Here is a 19,166-nt window from a genome sequence, read left to right on the forward strand (position 1 = left end):
TATTACTGAGTTTCTGAAAATTTCAAGCCTTGAGGGAAAATCTGTTTAACCTGACCAACAGCGCATGATTAGAGCATCACATGTAACATTTATATCACAGTTAGGCAATATTTTTATATTGATTGACAAAATAAAGGTCAGAAATTAATATAGTATGTGTTGTTTGGTGTTGATGTGGTTTTTCATATCAAGCATCGCTTCCTCTTGAATGTCTGACATGTCAGTGTGGATTCTTGTAGGAAGTCAGCCATAGGCTTCAGGTACTCCTGAACTTAAGAATTATGAAAGATTTCTTTTAAATCTGATGAAGCTATAACATTTAATCTTAAGAAAAATAGTAATATGACTGAATATCTCAGCAACATAATTTTTCTTTTTCATAATCTTGGTAGTTCATCTTCCTGAGGGCAAGGAACCATTCATTAGGGAAGAGATACAGAAGCCTCAGCTTGTACCTGCAGCCCTTCAAATGCAGAGCACCATTCATAAATCTTCACTCAGGAAATTAATTTACACCACTGTTATGGCTGTCAGAGAAATACCAGGCAAAATATGAAAACCACTATCTTGACAAATCATCATCACTTTTACTTTCACACCTTCTGTGATTCTGTTTTTTATTATGAAGAACATGTTGTGTTATCTGGAAGATGGTTTACAGAAGTCAGCATATGAGGCAAAATTAAGATAGAAAATAACTTTTCCAGTTTGATAAATTCATTAACATATTGCTTAAAGTAAATACAGCTTTTTGTGTTATTAAGTTTCCATCTATTGTGAGTGTGTCTTGGGAGGCAGAAATGCAGACTTTTAGGGAGATTAGGGTGTTTTTAAGGGATTTTTTTCCTAGTTGTCTTCATTTTTGTGTTCACCTTTGTTGTTCTGCCTAAGTGCCCTCAGCATTGTGAAGTTAGAAACTTAAAAATCCCCTAACGTTTTCTACAGCAAGATTATTGATTTAGTATATTTGTTCTACAAATTAATGCACTCTGAGCAGTCCCATTTCAATCAAATCTTAGAAGATAGTGAGAATCTTGGCTTTCAAGTAAGCCGATCAAATAGCACTTAGTCCATCTGGCCTGTCAGCAGAAGATGGTGAATTAGTTACTCTTCATGCTATCTTAGGAATTTTTAGAAATTAACAAAGTAATATAAATACGTTGCCCTATGTAATTTTGGGAAGGAATGAGTCTAAAATGGGCTTTATTGTAAGGGATAATGTTTATTTTACTGTCTTTTTAACTTATTTTGCATGATTTTAACATTGAGTTTGAGAAAGAAATCCTTCAAAACTTCTAATATTTAGCATTTTGAAATGTTACTTGCAAGAATGAGCCATGTTTGTGGTGTATTTTTAAACCTTCAAGAAAACAGAACACTGAAAATGATGATAAAATTATGATAATATAAATAAGTAGACAGTATGCACTTTAAAGGGTTCCCTGTATCAGTGTGCAATATCACAGCTCTCATCTGTAGCCTTAAATAATCTATAGTAAGAAAGTATAGTAAGTATTTTTTGTCTGCTTGCTGGTTTTGGGCAAAGATAGCTTTTCTGCTGTAAGAGGGGAGAGATGCTTATTTGGAGAATAATTTGGTGAAACGGGAGATAGAATTTCAGTAGCATCTCTTCAAACTGTGGCTCTCCAGGGTACCCTTTACCTTCAGTGTGGGACAGCAGCATTGCATAACTCTGTGGCAGTGCCTGGTTTCAGTGCTGGTTGTAGTTTTTAAGCCTCAGACAAGAGAAGCAGGAAAATGTATCATTGCATGTTGTTTCCACTATAATTTGTGTCATCAAATACAGAGGTCTTGTTTTCAGTGGCTTCACAGGAGGGCTTTATTTTGCATCTCTTGTTCGTAACTGCTGAAGCACTTTAGTTGGGACAGGCAAGACTTAGAGTTGAACACTTTAAAATATTTCCTTAAACAGGCTGTGTAAAGGTTAAACTTGCCTGCAGGCAGATGTCTGTTTCACAGAGCATGTCATTGATCAGACCCATTATAGGGCCACAAAGGAGGAGCTGAAATTTACTGTGCTATGGGAATTAGGATATTCTTCCTTGTCAGTCTGAAGAATAATTAGGTTGAATGAGCACTATCCTTTGAACACAATACATTCTCCCTAAAGCATGAACATTCAGAGGTTCTTGCAATTACATGGATGATGAAACAGGTACTTAACATGACGAAAAATTACATAAAATAATTTGAAATAGAGAGCTAAATGATTGTAAAAGCAGGTACCACAATCAATTTAGGACTGTCTTATTAGTTTTCTTCCCTCAACTATGACATTTAAACCATTACAGCTGCTCTGTAACTTGGGCAGCAAAGTATTGCAGTGATTTTAATTGATTGTTAATATTTTTTTCATCCTTTAGCTGTGTAAGTACATTGATTATGGCTTTTAGGCCACAAAATGTAGCATTATGGATTTAGAATGTTAATCCAGTGTTTAAAAATTGATTTATAAATTGCTATGATAGTCTCCTACTAAGCTAAGAGGAGAATCAGTGACATAATACAGAGTTTCCTGGTATCACTTGTTGTCCACAACTGAAAACTAACTCATATTAAGACATGCATTGAGTTTAAACTCAGTAGTTACTCTTCTATAACCCTCTGCATGGGTTTTCTAAGTCTGCCATGAAGATACAGCATTTCTGTTTATTGAAAATTTCTTTAATAACAATTAGTGCCTAATGCAAGAAAATAAATTTCTAGGCTTGGGAGGTTTATTTAGGTATCAGTTTAAAGATAGCAAATTTTCATAGTGATTTAGGTCCCTTTGCTGAAAGGAATGGTTACTTGTGTTTTTTCCATTCCCAATTTTAGATATGTTGCTGCCTCAAACAAGAATCCATTTAAACAACATTATTTTTTACTCTCCAAAGTTTGTTGTTTTGGTCTGTTGTGGGGATATTGGGGGTTTTCTGTTTGGTTTTTTTTTTTTTTTAATTTGTATTCTCATAATTCTATGTTCTTTTCAAATTGCAATAATTCTTCCTTTACTTAAGAAAATAATTTTGGAATTGAAAAATCATAACCTTTGATATTTAAAGTGCTTTCACTGTGAAGTTCAAATATGGCTGCCATTTCTGTTTAATACTGATATTGGCAGCCCCCCCTTGCTGTGGCCCCAGTATAAACATCTCTCTCATCTGTTGTTTGCTTTCTGCTCACAAGAAATATCTGGATTACTGTGGGATGTGGATTTGGATTTTTGTTCTGGTGGGTGTTTGGGATTTTTTGTGAGCTGAACTTCTGAGTGTCTGAGTTTCAAGCTCAATAATGTTAAGAATCCCTTGCAAGCTCTTGTTTCTGCACAAAAGAATTTCCCTATTTTTCTTGAGACTGATTTTTTTAAACATGTAGGTGATAATCTTTATAGTTTGTCATGAAAGAGAAATACCTAGAAGTATCAGATATAGATATTTCTCTTATATTTTATAATGAAACAGTCTATATATGCATGTGTTTAGTTTTAATTTAAGGCTAAACAAAAAAATCTCATCCACGCAGCAGTTTTTGGATGGCCAGGTATAGAGATACTGCAGACATGCTGCTTTGTAATAGCACTGCTTCTTATTTGCTACAGTCACCTTCTTTTATCCAGCAGCATGACTATCTATCAGAGACCTAATTGCATATTTCTGTTAGCCAGACTTTGGTGGTTTGGTAGCATGATTAATTCTTCCTGACTCTTAACAGAAACTCTCTTGCAAATCCTATTACCTAACCTAAAACTAAGGCCATAACTTCAGAGAAGAGGAAAAATGAAGTGAGTGTTTTTGATGTAACACTTCTGTGGCCTGAACTACAAGCAGAACTGAAACCCCATGTGGAGATTTTGTCTGTTTGGCTCACCCTGTAAGATGACCGGCTGGTTTACCTTCCTTATGCTGAATTTCATGCGGTGGAGTAAAACATGCAAACTTCACCCACCTTGTGCAGGTGTTGCTCTTACACTGCCAGGAGGGTGTTTCAAGTTGTCTGACCTTGATGGTTAGAGGGCAGTGTTTGGGAGACAGTGACTGGCTCACTTGCACTGCCTGGTGGCTGCTTCACTCCTGCTTTGCTGTGCCACAACCAGAGCCGTGTCTGGTGTTCCCATGAAATCCATGGGCTGCTCCTGGCACTGCTCTGCCTGCCTGTGCAGCCAGGCTGGCTGGGAGGTCACGTGTCTCACTCAGCAGAGCAGGTCTGAATTATCTGTTAGACTGATGTGGTAGAACTGCTAATTCCAATGATGTATGTCCTTTCCCCTGTGTGCTTTCTTTGGGAAACAGGAGTTCTTTGGGTTTGTTTTTTTATCTTTTGTTCCTACTGTTGACTGTTACTTAGAAGTAGTGATACTTTCCATCACATTTGGAGTTATTTCCACCGAGATATTCTAAATGTTGAATTGTTGTCACTGACAATGTTAGTGCTTTTTCACCTCTTCCTGTGTGCTCTCCAACATCAGGCATCTGGGGACTGTATTTTAGTATTTGAAGTTCTGAGAATACCTGAAAAAGATCTGGCTGGGGAAGGGGGCTTTGAGCTGATCGCTGTTACAGTGAAAAGCCTCAAAGATGTGTTGTGCATGTTAAAGGGTGACAGTCTTGTATTGCAGATGCTTAAAATGAGAAAAACAGTGGACAAATCTTATCTGGTAACAAGACTTGCAAAATGTAGAGATTTCTTGTACCAAAGACAGCTGTGTTTGCTCTTCAGCCCCAGGGACATAGTGTTGGTTCTGCACTCGGCCTCGTCAGGACATTCTGCTGCAGAGCATTGTACACAATAGCAAGGGAAGTTCTGAATTTAGGGCTGGTTTAGGACAGAACAAAGTGTATATATCTGTATTCCAGTGGCTTTCACTTCGCTTTCTTTTTGATGAAACCCATTGTGACAGAAAGTGCAAGATGCTGGCAAGCGATCCCAGGGTTTCAAACAGCCAGTCAATGAACAGCTCTGTAATATTCAGTGCAGCAGCTTCTCTAGAGCCCATCTGCTTCAAAATAACCCTAGATCTGTTTACAAGGCAGAGTACTTTGGTGGCTGAAGCTCGTCCGTGTTTCCATGTGGCTGGAGTGGTTCCGATGCCGTTTCCTGGGAGTGCCGGGCCCTGGCTGGTGGGAGCCCGAACCACTGCGCCCTTGGTGCAAGGGAGTGTCTCTAACATTTCACTATTTAATCACCATCTTGCTGATGGAGTCATCTGTCCATGGTTACAAGTGTAAGTTTAATTTTGCAAGCTGAGATGTGCCTTCTCCTGTTTCATTTCCTGAGGGAGCAGAGAAGCAGCAGCCCAGTTGCCATTGTCATCCTGGGCATTTTGTACTGAAACTCCATCTCCATGGGCTGGACTTGGATTGTTTGAATAGGAAATTGTTTCTCAAGCACCTCCCTCTGAATTGCCAGAGCAATTCGGTGTGTAATACTGTCTGGCTTCTTTGCACAAGATGATTAGATCTTTCAAAATGGTGCTTCAAATGTGAAACTTTTTGAAAGCCTTGGTAGGATCAACTCTTTCCTCTTTGCTGACATCTCTTCTCTTTCTGACGTTTGTGAGTTTGTGACTAGAGTTAGTTCTGGTGTGCAGGGCACTTCTGGGATTGACTGTGCTGGTGGTTTGGTGTAATGTGAGCAGCGAATCTCCACAGGAGAAACTTCTGCTCTTTGTGCAGTAGGGAGAGGTGCCCCTGGCAACATCCATAGCATATGGAATAAAAATAGTGAAAGAAATACTCAGTTTTGTGATTATGCCTTATATTTTCAAAATACATCATGCAATGGGTGTAGTAATAGAAACTAAAGATTTTTGATTTTCAAGTTTCATTAATTTTGCCTTTTATCAAAACAGATGTGGTTTAATTGAAGAGTGATAAAGAATACTAATGAGCTGCCATCCTTATTGTCCTATGACTACTCAGTGTGACAGTACTTAGTTTGAAATAATCCTTTATTTGCAAGTGACCTGATACAAGTAAGTGCTGTTCAGTATCAGTTCAGTGAGTAAATGAAAGTTAAGGGATTACTTCATAAATGTCTCAAATACGGATCCAGAAGGCACATCAAAATATTTTTAAGTTTCCTTCTGCTGACATTAAAGAAGTTTTGGGCATTCTCAGCTGTTGTAAGGTAGTAGTACCTACAATTGCTTGAGAACAGAAGAGAAATACATTTTGTACTGTAGAGTTAAGTCTGATTTGCAAGAGTTGTATCCACTAAGACAATCTTAATCCCTATGTTTATTGTTGGTTGAATTTCTTACATGCTGTCTCTGTTTATGTAGAATTTACAAAGTGTTTTATTGTCCTAAAGCAGAAATACCATTCAACGAAATCTTTATAGGTGATGTGTATCTGCTGTATCAGAATTTCAGGAATTTCAGAATTGAGAAGGTTGTGTGCAATCTGTTAATTACAAAAATTAAAGCAGGATAATTTAAGATATAAGTCAAAGTTTTTCTTAAGAGCCAGGGGAACCAATATTGGGTGGAAATTTTAGAGCACAAAGTCTCCAATGTCTAACAGGGTATAGGCAATAGTCTCATATAAAGGGATATTTTTCTTTCTGCCTTCTCAAATTGGGCAGTTGTGTTTTTAAAATGACCATGTCAAACACACCAGTAATTTAATTCCATACCTTGGAACTGGACTGGAACCAAGAGAGTATGACAAACTCTAGTTTGTTGAGGGATTCCCCTGATAAATTGAATCTTTTGACTTGAGAAGAGACTGCTGCTGTTGTTTAAATCCAAGGAAAAGGGTGCAAATTTGAGTAACAATCTGCAAATCTGAATTGGTTTTTTAAAACTACTTAGGACAGTCTCATGGGTCAGTATAAACAGTTTTACAGTCTCATTTCCAAAATGGTTGTGCTGGTTACTGTGCAGTTCCTCGTGTAGCTCTTGGTGTGGATCAGGGGCCCAAGGAAGGGCAGGAAGCGAAGCTGGGCATGTGCTCAGTGTCTGCACTGGCAGTGCAGGCTGAGGAGCTGAGTGTAAAACCTGCTGCTTGTTTGTTCATAGCATGGAGAAATATGTTAAAAAGTGAGAGCAGCCAGTGTTGGCACCTTCATTTCAGACAGTGTGTCTGTGATTCAGTTACTGATTCTGACATGCTGAGCAACCTGTGAGTGAGTGCCCAAAGCACCGTCCCTTGTGCCTCTGGGGTCAGAGGGATGTGCTGCAAGGCCTCAATACAGCAAGGGCTTTAGGCATCAGAAGAGCTTCTATTGAACACCTGGATGAAAATGTTTAAGGTTGTTAAAGCTTTGTCTGTGTCACATTAATACAGGTTTAGTTACATTTGTTGCAATTACAGTGCTTTTCTTGTTTGGGCAAAGTGCTTTGTGAACTTCAGTAACAAAGGAAACCCCCAGGCAGAGTGATAGGATGGGGTCAGAAGGGTCTCAGTCTTCTGTACTCACAGAACGCAGAGTTCATTTTAAAGTATGCTATGTAAGGGTTAATGTTTTGTTCTGACTTTGTTGTACTGTATCCTTTGGTTTTGTCTGTCATCTGGTGTTTTTGCAGTCTTCCAAATACTTTAAATACAATCTTAAAATCCACTAGTCTTGGGTTTTTTTGCTGATGTGCTGAAAAGCCTGTGTTTGTTTTTTTGCACAGACATCAGGTGGTGTTTCAGTAGTAGAGTGACCTAATTACCATTTCTGAACACTGTAGCTTATAAATATTTTTGTAAGATCAAGGTGTTATTTCATTAATATTTCTGCTGTAATTAAAAAGAAAAGGTGTCAGGGAACTATTTTAGGTAACAGGATAATTTAAATATATACAGATACAAATACATGTAATTAAGCCTTCACATCCAGACAACTTTGCTTCTCACCATATTGTTTGATGTAAAATAAGATCTTTCTTGAACACAGAACTTTTCAAAATATACTATTGGTCTTTCATTTTTGGGTCAACATTTAAAGAGAATTTTGCATATCTTTTTATAACACCTCATTCTATTCCTTGGGATTATTGAAGCACATGTATATTTGAAGGGTTGAGCATTTTATGGGGACTCTGCCAGTGCTCACATACACTGTGTAAGTGGTATCTGTTTTCTTATGTAACAATTAACCAAGGATGCTGTATAGAAAAATAAATGTTTTCATAAGAAACCTTGATATTTAATTGAAAATTTCACTACTGAAAAGAATTTTTAAAATGCAAATATTTTCTTAATTGCAATTATTTTAAAAAAGTGTATCAAACTTCAGCATTACAATGCAGTTTTGACCTGGTGTGGTGCAGGTGAAGGTTTAAGAAGTACTGAAGGCTGGTTTATTATCTTTGAAGCTAATTTGCTTATCCTTAACACTGTAATTAGCCTCAGAAGGCAGACTTTCATTTTTGTTTCCCAGAGGCCCGCAGCTGAGCTGGTGTGTGTAACCACAACCTTGGAATTGTTTCTTTGCTCAGTGACTTAATGTGAATTCTGGAGAGCTGCTAGAATAGGCTGTTCTTGTCTCCTTTTGGGGTGCCAGGGCACAGGACTGTCAGCCCTGGTGTGCTCTTGCTGCTCAGATTATTTTGCTTACAGCTCTGTCTGACTGAGCTACCATGTGTCCTTTGCTTCTCAAAGTGCTGCCAGCTGAGGATGGAACTGTGTGTGCATCTGCTGTGGGTCTGCACATGTTGGACTCGATGCTAAAAGCAAAAAGAAAAGCTTGGTTTGCCAGAAGTAACTGCTGAAGACATTTGAATAGCTTAACAATCTGGAGTTCACTATATAGAGATCATGAAAAATGTGAACACTCGTTGTTAATGGGCTAATGCTTGTTAGGTGCTTTTTTGGTTGTGGTTTGGTGGTTTGTGTTTTTTGATGGGTTTAGGGGTCTGGGGTGGGGAATAGTGATGGTAGTTTTATTGTTTGGTTTTTTGGTTTTGCTTTTTCTTTAAGAGCAGTTGCTGGAAGTAATAATTGCCCTGAAACCATCAGAATTGGAAACATTCAACTCCCTGTTTCCTTTGTGTTGTGATGCTTTGGCTTACAGGATATATGTGCATTTTTCTTGTATTACACAACAAAATAACAGTTGTTTTTCATTGTGTCTTGTAGATTTTGGTGGAGCAACATATAACAGTGAGCGGCGACCGTATGGGTTTTGGTTCCCACCCGAGCGCTCCGAAGAGGAAATGAGGCGGCAAAGGCTCCGGAGGTTTGAGCGGCGATGAAGGGGCCACGTGCTCATGGACAGTGCAAAGTGCTCTCCAGAGTTACCAGCGTATTTGCAGATTCATTTGGAATCTGTAACTTGCAGATTAATTTATGATCGTTCTTCCATTGTTTTTACTACTACTTGCAAAGCTGCAGAGGATTTTGTGAGTTCAGGCTCAAAGTTGGAACTTGAATAAAAAGGGTGAGAGAGGGATCAACACAGGATCTTTGGCTGTCTCCATCTTAATGCACCTTTAAATGTGGAAGAAGACTCGTGGTTTTGCCAAATTGTCTTTTCATTCCTTAAGTTATTTTGTGTAGCTTTAAGGATTCCTTGGCTTTTTGACGGCTGTTCTCAGACAACAGGTTTTCTCCATCCATCACAGCTGAAACATTTAATTTTCTATGGAACTTTAAAACTATGCAATTTTTCATTAAAAACCTTTCTAAGTTTTCTATGATGACCGATGTTTTTTTGGGATTGGCATGGGAAATGACACTTGCAAAGGTTGCTTTGATGGCAGTGGCTGGATCACTGGGGTTAAGCTTTTGAGCAGTCTTCCAAAATGTGTGAAAAATAGTTGCAGCTATCCTAACCCTGCAGAATTATTTCATACAACCTTCAGTGTTGAGTCTTCCTCAAAACACAATATTTTATCTTGAGCTTGTATATGATAAAACGGAGTTGTAACTACTTATGAATTTCCTAAAGCTTCTCTCAATATTTATTCTTTAAATCAAAACTGCTGCCTTTTACAGAGCTGAAATAATCTGTTAGGAGTTTTATGAAAAGGGAGGTGGATATACCATATAAAGAAAATATTTATGTAGTATTTTCCAAAGCATCTGTTTTCCTTTATAAGAAGGCTTGGAAATCGTACTGTGTATGTGCTGTTCATGCAGCTTTAGAAATTCCACTATTTCTCCGTATTTATCTTGTTTGAAGACCAGTAGCAGAGGTGAGAGTTTGCAGTCTTGTGGAGATTGCCTTGAATTCTTCATTTTCTAGAAAGAATTTCGCTACCCAGCTAGAGGAGTTGATAGAGCTGAGAGCTCAGCTGTCTCTCTGGACAGCTGTCCTGCCTGCTCAGCAGTGTTAACTAACAGGCCTGGAGGGCTTTGGTTCCAGTGGCACTCAGAAAAATCACTTCTTGCCCAGACATTGTATCTTCATAACAGAAGAATATTTTTTGAAACTGGGGACACTCCTCCATAGCTGTTTTCAGTCCTGGAGAGGTGTGGTTGCACAAGAGCAATTTGGTACACACCTGTTGGAATCTTTTCATCAGCACTGATGAAGTAGAGCAATAGGATGAGCAATTTAAGGTTTTACCAACCTCTGCCTTATGAAGTGTCATTTTCTACAAGATGACCACTGGATTATAAAAACAGTCCTGTATTTTTGATACAGAAAAATAACATGAAAATTAATTTTTAGGATGTCCTTTAAATAAATAGTACAACTTCTGTTTATATGTTTGCTGAGAAATGCACAGGGAGGTTTCATGATGCAGACTTTGGACATGGCTGCAATCTGGGGTTGGGTGTCTCATTCAGATAGTGTAAGAACACTTAATACACTGCAAAGGGCTTTCTGGCAGATTCTGAGGCACTTGGTGCATATCAAATGCTGATTTTTGGTGCGTTCTTGGGCTTGCTTGTTTTTGGATATATACAATAGCCATGGAATAAAGCAGTGGATATTTTTGTAGACCATAAACTTTTCTGTGCTTACCGAAAATAAGACTCAAAAACCTGCATATTTTTCTCAGCAGGTAATAATTAGATGTAAATGAGAAGGAAGTAGCATTGGTTCCTCTGACAAGTCTTTTAATGCTCTGGTCAAAAGTTTCAGTGTAACTTACTGTGTCTGTTAAATTCTGATATTTAACTTATTTAAAACAACTGGATTAGCTGCTAGACAGCTGAAAAAGGGTAATTAAAGAAAATTAAAAACATGATTACAATTCTATAAGCACTTGTTTTGTAAAGTGAACTTAAAAATATTCAGTTTTTCTGACTTTTGTAAACAAAATTGAATTAAATATTTTTTCACCATTTAAAGCTGTTTGGTTTTAATTGTAGCAATTAATAATGTATATATTTTACATTACAGGGCTGCTGCTGTGTTGTTAGAAATGAATTGTGATACCAAGGGAGACAGATTGATTGTCTTGGGACTAATCTTGTTTCTTTCTAATTTAGTGGAAGTTCTGGAATTGGATTGTTGAAAAGTTTATTGCCACTGTGGCTCCTGCTCATTGCAGGGGGTTGTACTTCGTGGCCTTTCAAGGTCCCTTCCAACCCAAACTATTCTGTGATTCCTTGGTGGGATTTTTACCACTAAAGCCCCATAAGTTTGGGGATTGAAGCACTGGGGAGGGGAGATGTAGCAGGTGAGTCCCTGCCAGGTGCTCTTCAGGGGCTGAAATTAAGGGCAATCTCCACAGATGGCTGTTCCACCTTGTGTGTTCTCTGGCACTATTTAGTGCTTGACTAAGCCTCAGTTCAGGACTCTTTAAGGAAACGTAGCTTTGTATAAAATATTTTGGCATCTGCAGTTTGATTCCTTTGTTGCAGGAGCTGCAATTTCTTGTGAGTGTTTTGTACTTCCTCTAACCTCTGTGATCAGGTACCCTGTAAGAAATTCCACCCCCTAATTAATCCTAATCAGCAGACTTGTTAACAAGCACATTCTCGAAATTTAATGGTTGAATGACCTAACATATTACTGTTAATAAATGGGTTTCTCACAGTCCAGAATTAAGATGTGATGAAAGAACTGTGTGTTTAACTTCTAAAATTCTTTTCCCTCTTCCATCTTGTCTTTAAGCACAGGCAAATTGTATGTTTTTGTGTCTGCATGCTTTTTTTTGGCAACAACCACTTTCCCTAAGGGGAAAAAAATGCCCCTTAAAACACCAAGAAAACAAGTTTTGCCTCTTTTTTTTTTTAGTTTGATTGTATTTGAAAAAGAAAGGGACAATTTAACTTTTATCACTAGATAAAATTTGTTCATACCACAGATAGGCAGGTAAGCTAAAAAGAGCTGAAGTACTGGCTCAATAATGACTGATGGAATGATGATGTGTCTGGTAGAGAAGAAAATTCTTTATTAAAGCAGACCTTTTATGCTAAAAAAGTCAGAAAAAAGGGAAGAGAGGGAACCTGAAAGAGGTAGTCTTTGTATTGACAGTCTTTATGGCCAGCATCCTCATTTTTGGTTTTAAAATACACATTAAGGACCTTGAATTGTCACTGATGCAGTGAAGCAGCTGAGCATTGTCAGCCCAAGGCAGTTACTTGGCCCCATTTGCCTCTTCCCCTGTGATGACAACATGAATGGGGATGCCTGCAGGACAAAGGTAACTTTCTTTCGTCATCCATTGCTCTCTTTCATTATGATCCCCATATGTGCCAAGTGTATACACTGTTAAAATAAAAATAAAGAACTGTTGAACCTTTAAACCTGCTGCTTGTGCCTGGACCTGGCACTCAATAGTGAGACCATCTGAAGATCCTACAGTAGGTCTGGGAGAGGCACCGAATGAACGGCTTGGGAAGCAGTGTGGGGAACAGCTGCCTTTGCTGCTCTTGTGAGGTGACGCCAATGGGTGTTGCAGGTCATTTTCACTTCTGGTGCTGGGGCTGGTGAATTGTCACCATTTTTGTGTAGCACTGAATGCCTAAGTGTGAATTACTCCACAGAACAGCTGGCCAACATCTCCTCGTGTTTATGGGCTGTGGTTTCTTGAGTGTGCAGACCTGAAGGGCAGAATCATCTTATGGATTTATTATAAGCTTCTCATTGTTTCCTACATATGAAAAAATAAATCAGTTATTTCTTATTTGTTACCAGATTTCAGAGGGCAAGTAAATATTAACACTGCTGAGCTTTTGGTTGTAGAAACTGTTTCTGAAGGAGTATCACTCTCTAAAGGGTTTTTACAATAAATACTGATATCCATTTACTTTGTCAGGAGCTGTGAAAACTGGAGAAATACAAACAAGTTCCACACAAATCAAACATGGTTTGGGTGTTTTTGTTTGTATGATGTGTAGAGATTGGTAAAGCAACTGGGTTAGTAAAAGAGAAGATCAAGGATACACATGACAGGATCTTCTGCTGTACAACAGCAGCAGCAAGCTCATCTCTCTTGTCCATTTATGAGCAGAAATTGGCCTAATTTGCTGCAAAATGAGTTGTAAGCAAAGGATTTCTAAACATGTAGATAGTGACCTTTCCTAATGGACTAGGGATATTTCAGAATTTCCTTCTTCTGTCTTTTTGGAGCAGGTTAAACAACTATCCCTTCAGGGCTGTTGGGCAGGTCAACAGTAAATGTTCTTGCCTCAGTGGAGAATGTTGGATTAGGGCAAGTCCTTCACCAAACCATTCCTTACAGGAATCATTTAAGAGCAATTGCAGTGTGGCCACTTCTGGGAATTCCTGTTTTCCTTACCTATGTAACAAGGGAAAGAATAGCCCCCAAATCTATACAGTATTAATGAGTATGGGATGACCTGTTTGCTGACTTAAAAATTTTATTTTAAAGTATTTATGTCTGCAGTTCTGCAGCTGAGAAGGCTGTTGTGACATCATATATGCAGAGATATACCCTGTCTTTGACCAAAAGTTCTGTAACATTTGGTACCATTTATTGCCTCTATTTCACTTTTTACATGCATCTTAAATATTCAAGCACGATAAAATTAAAACTCTACAATACTAATTTGCGTTGTAGTTTTTAAAATGCAAAATGCAGAGTCTAACAGATTACAGCTGCAACTGCCTCAGAGTAGCCATTTTAAATTTCTTCAATTCCCATCAGAATTTAATTGATTCCTGCCTCTGAGAAAGTTTAATCTCCAGTTTAATGAAAATACCTCTGTCTTCATCATGCTGAACTGTGTAAGAAGGAACATGTGTCTGCAACAGGAGTGGTACTTGTCATCAGTGCATGGAAGACTAAATTCTGGAAAAGATCTTGTTTTTCTGTGTACTGAAACTTTGTTTTGCCAAGCTGAACACGGTTCAATTGGGGCTTAAGCACCTCATTCCAAACCTTTCTGTAGAGCAGGAGTAACATGGTGACGTGTCTGTTGGGCAGCTCACCCTCAGCAGAAAGCTCAGCAGGGTGGTACCTTCTGTGTACCTGCCTTGAGGGCTTGGGCAGTATTTCGGCTCACATTTTCTGCATTTCTGCTTCAGTGGATCTGTGGAAAACATTAAAAATACGTGGAATTTCAGATCCCATGAAACTCAAGCCTTCTGTGAAGCAGCTGAGCACTGTGTGGTGAAGCACAAGGTGGGCTGTGCTGTGAGCTGCTGAAGGCTGGCTGTGTTACACTGAGGGACCATGTTTGTTTAATACAGTCGCACTAGAATGATAAATATGGAGTTGTTTTTCCTTTACACTTAGAAAATATCACCTTTAATTGAACTTCCAGTACCTTCTGGAACATCTGGATGAACTGACTAGGAAAGGGGAAAGCTGTTAAGTATGAATATGGAGCAGCATCTGTTGGAGTGCTGATGGTGATTTTTTTCCTCCACCTGCCTAATTTTCCAGCTGGTTTGGGTGGGCAGAATTTCAACGGCTGTTTTTGTTGTTTGGTCAGTTTAAAATGCTGCTTTTTGAATTCAGATCCAGTCATGAAATAGATCTCCAGTTTTATGAAGCAATTGCCTCACCTGCTGGAAAGTTCTTGCCAGAGTTGTCAGAATGTTTTTATTGTTTTGGAGTGAAGGCTGATGGGCTCTGTCCTTGCCTAACTGCTGCTCCTCATAGCTGGCTTTGGAGAGTTCCTTTTTCTTGCAAAAACTGTTTCCATTACAGATCCTCCCTATGGTCTTGAATGTTTTTTTTTTTCTCTCTTGCTGAGACAGTTCTAATGCAGGTCAAGGCTTGGAACAGAAGTCCTCATCTGCACGGCATTTTTCTGTGTATGGACCTATGGGATCTTTTTCAAACTAGTGAGCAGCTTGGGTTAGTGTGTTAAATACAGGCCAAAAATGTATGGATTATAAGCATTCATATTCTGACTGCATTGATGCTTCTTTTGGTTTTCTCTGGTGCTTATGAACCAGCTGAAGTAGGGGGGAAGTTTTTGGTTAAGGGTTTAGCCTGAAAATTTCTGCACCAGTTTTGCTTAAACTTGTTTCACATAATGTGATTCTGGTGGTTGCTCATGCCAGAGCAGGTCCTCCCAGAAAAGGGCTGCAGCCCACGAAGGAACAATGTCAGAACACAGAAAAAGAGTGAGAAGGAAGGTGCAGCACAGAAAAACCACTGTGTACCTGGAACAAAATCTGTCCTCCTTCAAGCTCCTGGCTGCCTCTTGCCTGTTTGAAGGGCCTGTGTCACCTGCAGTGGTAACAAGGAAGCAGAGCAGGGCCTGGAGAGCAGTTGAGCTTGGGAAGTTGGAGGCAAAGGTATTTTAAGGTTTGTCAGCTTTTTCCCCAAAACCTCAATCAATCAATTTATGCTAATTGACAATAAATTAAATTCCCTGAGCTGAGTCTGTTTAGCCCTCAGCTGTACTTGGTAGGTGATTTCCCTGTCTATATTGTGACCAATGACTTTGCTTGCTCCTTTTCCTCCGACTTTGCCTCCTGTCCTGCATGGGGGGAAAAGCAGCTGGACAGAGCATGGAACAGGAATTTACACACCTGTGAAATATTTGACACATGAGTAGTAGCTTAAAAATACTTCTCATAGATTATCAGCATGCTCTAATGAGCAGAGCTATCTCAGGGTTATGTGTTCTTACAGACTCTAGTAAAATGTAACTGGCACAGGTGCAAAAACTGCATCAAAATAATATAGAAATATGACTGGTTTGTGTGATGTTTTTTAAACAAACAAAAGAGCAAGATGGCAAAATACTGTAAAATGTCTTATTTAAATTATTGTTGGGGTTTTTGTTGATTCTTTCAGATGTTTTTAAGATTTTTTCTGTGTATTTGTTCAAGTTAGGTGAACACAGATGCAATTCCAAAATCCCATTTTATTCCTTTTTTTCTTCAACTTGCCTTAATGACAAAGTTTGCAATAACACAATGTATAAGGTTTTGTTTATTGTTTACCTCAGTGCAGTTCATACCAAAAGCTTCACTTTGCATTCCAGCCAAGCCACAGCCCTTCTCCAGAGTTTCTCCCCTGAAAGGAGGCTGCAAAGGAGTGATGGAGGAGCCGGTGAGTGCTGCCAGGTGAAGGTCATAAATGAGATCTTTACGTGGAATTACCTAAATCCACTGAGGAAATGGGAACATCACCTGAGGAAGCTGGGTATTTGTCAATGACTGTTCCCTTAAGCTGAAGCAACCTGCTCCTTATGGCTTAAGCTGTGGTGTTTTTGGAGATGCAGTTTGCACACCCTGAAGAATGGGTGACTAAAGCTCAGTGCTCCTCTCCTCGTGCTGCTTTCTTCCCACAGGAGGCTCCTCTGCTCCTCAGCACATCACGGAGCTGAGACAGTGGGTTTCATGTCGCACAGGAGTGCTGCTCTCCCCTGGGCGTGGGATGCTGCCTGAAACCAGCAGGGGATTGAATTCCTACCTGCAGTTCAACAGCACGGATTGGTCCCTCCTCGAGAGCCTGGGGGGCGTGTCAGATCTGAGAGGTGTCCCCTGTCCCAGTGGGCACTAGGAGCAAGAGGGAAATGTTCCCTGGGTCAGGTGGGCATGGGATGTGCCCCAAGAGGGCTCCTGACCCTTGCCCAGGTGAAAGAGCAGGGGAGTCAGTTGACCAGAGCGGGTCAGAGAGCTTTGGCTGCTTTGTCAGGAGGAAGTTGCACAGTCAGATGTATTTACACCCGAATGGACTTACCCTCTGACTCTTTTATTTTTCTCTGGCTGAGGCTGGAATGTCTGTCCTTCCTGCTCTTTGAGTTTGTGTATCCAGCTTTTAAATTGGCTGATCAGCCTGTTGTACTCGTGATGGCTTCAGAGGGAGTTTGCTTTGAATTGTGACTCGGACAAGGATCTCAGTTTCCTTGGAAATCCTTTTGCTGGGGGCACCTCAGTGAACACAAATTGAAATGAAAAGTGCTGGAAAAAGCATTTGATTGCATTCTAGTAAAATGTAGCTTATTTAAGTGGTAAAAGGAGCCTTTGTGGTCCTTCTGCACATGATGGATTCTCCATTTGCAGTCTGTGTTTTCAGATGTTTCCCAATATTCAAATATGCATTAAATGGTTCTGGTTTTGCATCTGAATGAAGGAGGTATAAATGTGTTCTAACTTTTTCAAAAGGTGATTAGTGCTTTGGCTTATTCACATTTTAACAACCAGTGCTTTGAAAAATACAGAGCATCTCTAAGGCTATCATTTCATAAGAATCTCAGAGGTGATGGTTCTTTTGGTGGTATATTTACAAACATAGAAGCAAAAATGAACAAAATTTATTGTCCTAGCATTTCTTAAGTTCATCATTCAGATAAGTTCACCCATTTTATCACCATCCCACTGTTTCTTTTCAATTAATACTAGAAACTGCTTTGTTTCTTCGGCTTCTTGGATTGGAACTTAATCACTTCATGTAACTGCTCTTAGAAATTAATTGTAAATAAAGGTATAGATTTTTAAGGATTAGTTATCTCAGCTAATTTTATTTTCTTACATAATTTGCTGTTAAATGGATTTGCAAGTTTTTGTTGCTTATGAAAGGTCCATTAACAGTTCTTTCCCAGTTTGGTTCAGTACTGCAATGGTAAAAGACTTTCCTCTTCATTGTTTTTATTATGAGATTTCTTTAACAAACTTTCTGCTTCCCTCCGAAACAGGACATGCAAAGTTTCTTTCTCTTGGGGAATTCAGCTACAGGGCTTTGACATTTGTATGTTTGAACATTTCTATGGATATGGATAAATATTCATAATATGTCACATAAATGCACATACTCTTTCAGCAGTAAATGCCATGTCTAATAGGAAATCCATTGTCTTTCACAACAGGTACAGTGTCCTTGGTCTTCCCAACCTGACTCAGCCCTCCAGGCTCACCCTGTTCCCTGTACATGATGGCAGTGGACTCCAATGTGACAGTTTCATTTTTTAAAATTAATAATTTACTCTAGATTTTACTACCTGTAGATGGGTGGATGAGGTTCAACAGATCCTTCATCTTTCAGTCTTATATATCCATTCCAACAAAGAGAACAGTTCGGCACCCTTTCAAATATATTCAAAGATGAAATGCTGTTTAAATCTTTGGCATGTTGTTTATCCGTAACAAGTCTCTCTCTCTAACTGTCCATTTTTGGGTTGCTTGTTAGCCATGCTTCAGGCATACCTGGCACCTACTGATTCTTTTCCTCTGCTCTTGTCCTTCTTTAAGAGTTCCTGACAGGGGGGCTGATGCAAACTGCAGTTCAGGCATCACAGTTGTCAGCCAGAAACTGTATTCATTAGCAAAAAATTGACACGTTCCCCGCTGGCCCTGGCATTCGATGAATGGGGCTGATCTGAAGTCTTCCAGGCAACTTCCAGGTGACATAAGGGACTGTCCACCACCCTGATCACCAGATCCTGTGTGCTGGAAAGAACAATGAGAGAACTTGAGAACTGTGCATGAAAAACAGGTACATTATGTTAATCTGTCTTTTTTTCTTACTTTATTTGATTTTAGTTGTACTGGGTTTAGTAATCTTAGAGTAAGCTTTCCTTGCTGGAGAAAATCTTAATTTGCTCTGTAATGAGTTAATCTCAAAAGTCTTGAACCAGCTCCTTTATTTTTCAGGTATTTATCAAACTGAAGAAAGGAGTAGTCTGGGTTGATTTTGAATGATGCTGTTATCTAAACTGCTGCAAATGTAACTTGAGAATGGCATTACAAAGGCTTGGAGCTCTAATTCTGAAAGTTGTGTCTTTGTACCTGAAAATCCCATTCTTTATTACAGACAAGCAGGCAAAACCTTTGTAATTTTAAGAAATGCTGCCTTAAGGTTGTGAGTACAGAATATGCAGCTTCAGCCAGGTGCTGCAATTTGGAACTGA

General features: G+C 39.1%; 2 protein-coding genes across 2 annotated transcripts in view; one reads left to right on the forward strand and one right to left on the reverse strand.

Moving 5' to 3' along the window:
* The window catches only part of RHBDD1 (rhomboid domain containing 1), a 31,049-nt gene extending 19,824 nt beyond the window's left edge, over window positions 1-11,225 (forward strand). Inside the window, exon 7 of the mRNA XM_071566165.1 lies at window positions 9,069-11,225. Coding sequence (XP_071422266.1) covers window positions 9,069-9,184 — 116 coding nt within the window. The 3' untranslated portion in view covers window positions 9,185-11,225. The remainder of the gene's footprint in view (window positions 1-9,068) is intronic.
* A 6,399-nt stretch (window positions 11,226-17,624) lies between these two features.
* The window catches only part of COL4A4 (collagen type IV alpha 4 chain), a 66,359-nt gene continuing 64,817 nt past the window's right edge, over window positions 17,625-19,166 (reverse strand). Inside the window, exon 47 of the mRNA XM_071566748.1 lies at window positions 17,625-18,705. Within this exon, the coding sequence (XP_071422849.1) occupies window positions 18,442-18,705 (264 nt within the window). The 3' untranslated portion in view covers window positions 17,625-18,441. The remainder of the gene's footprint in view (window positions 18,706-19,166) is intronic.

The sequence above is a fragment of the Pithys albifrons genome, chromosome 11 (genome assembly GCF_047495875.1).
Source record: "Pithys albifrons albifrons isolate INPA30051 chromosome 11, PitAlb_v1, whole genome shotgun sequence".
NCBI lineage: Eukaryota > Metazoa > Chordata > Aves > Passeriformes > Thamnophilidae > Pithys > Pithys albifrons.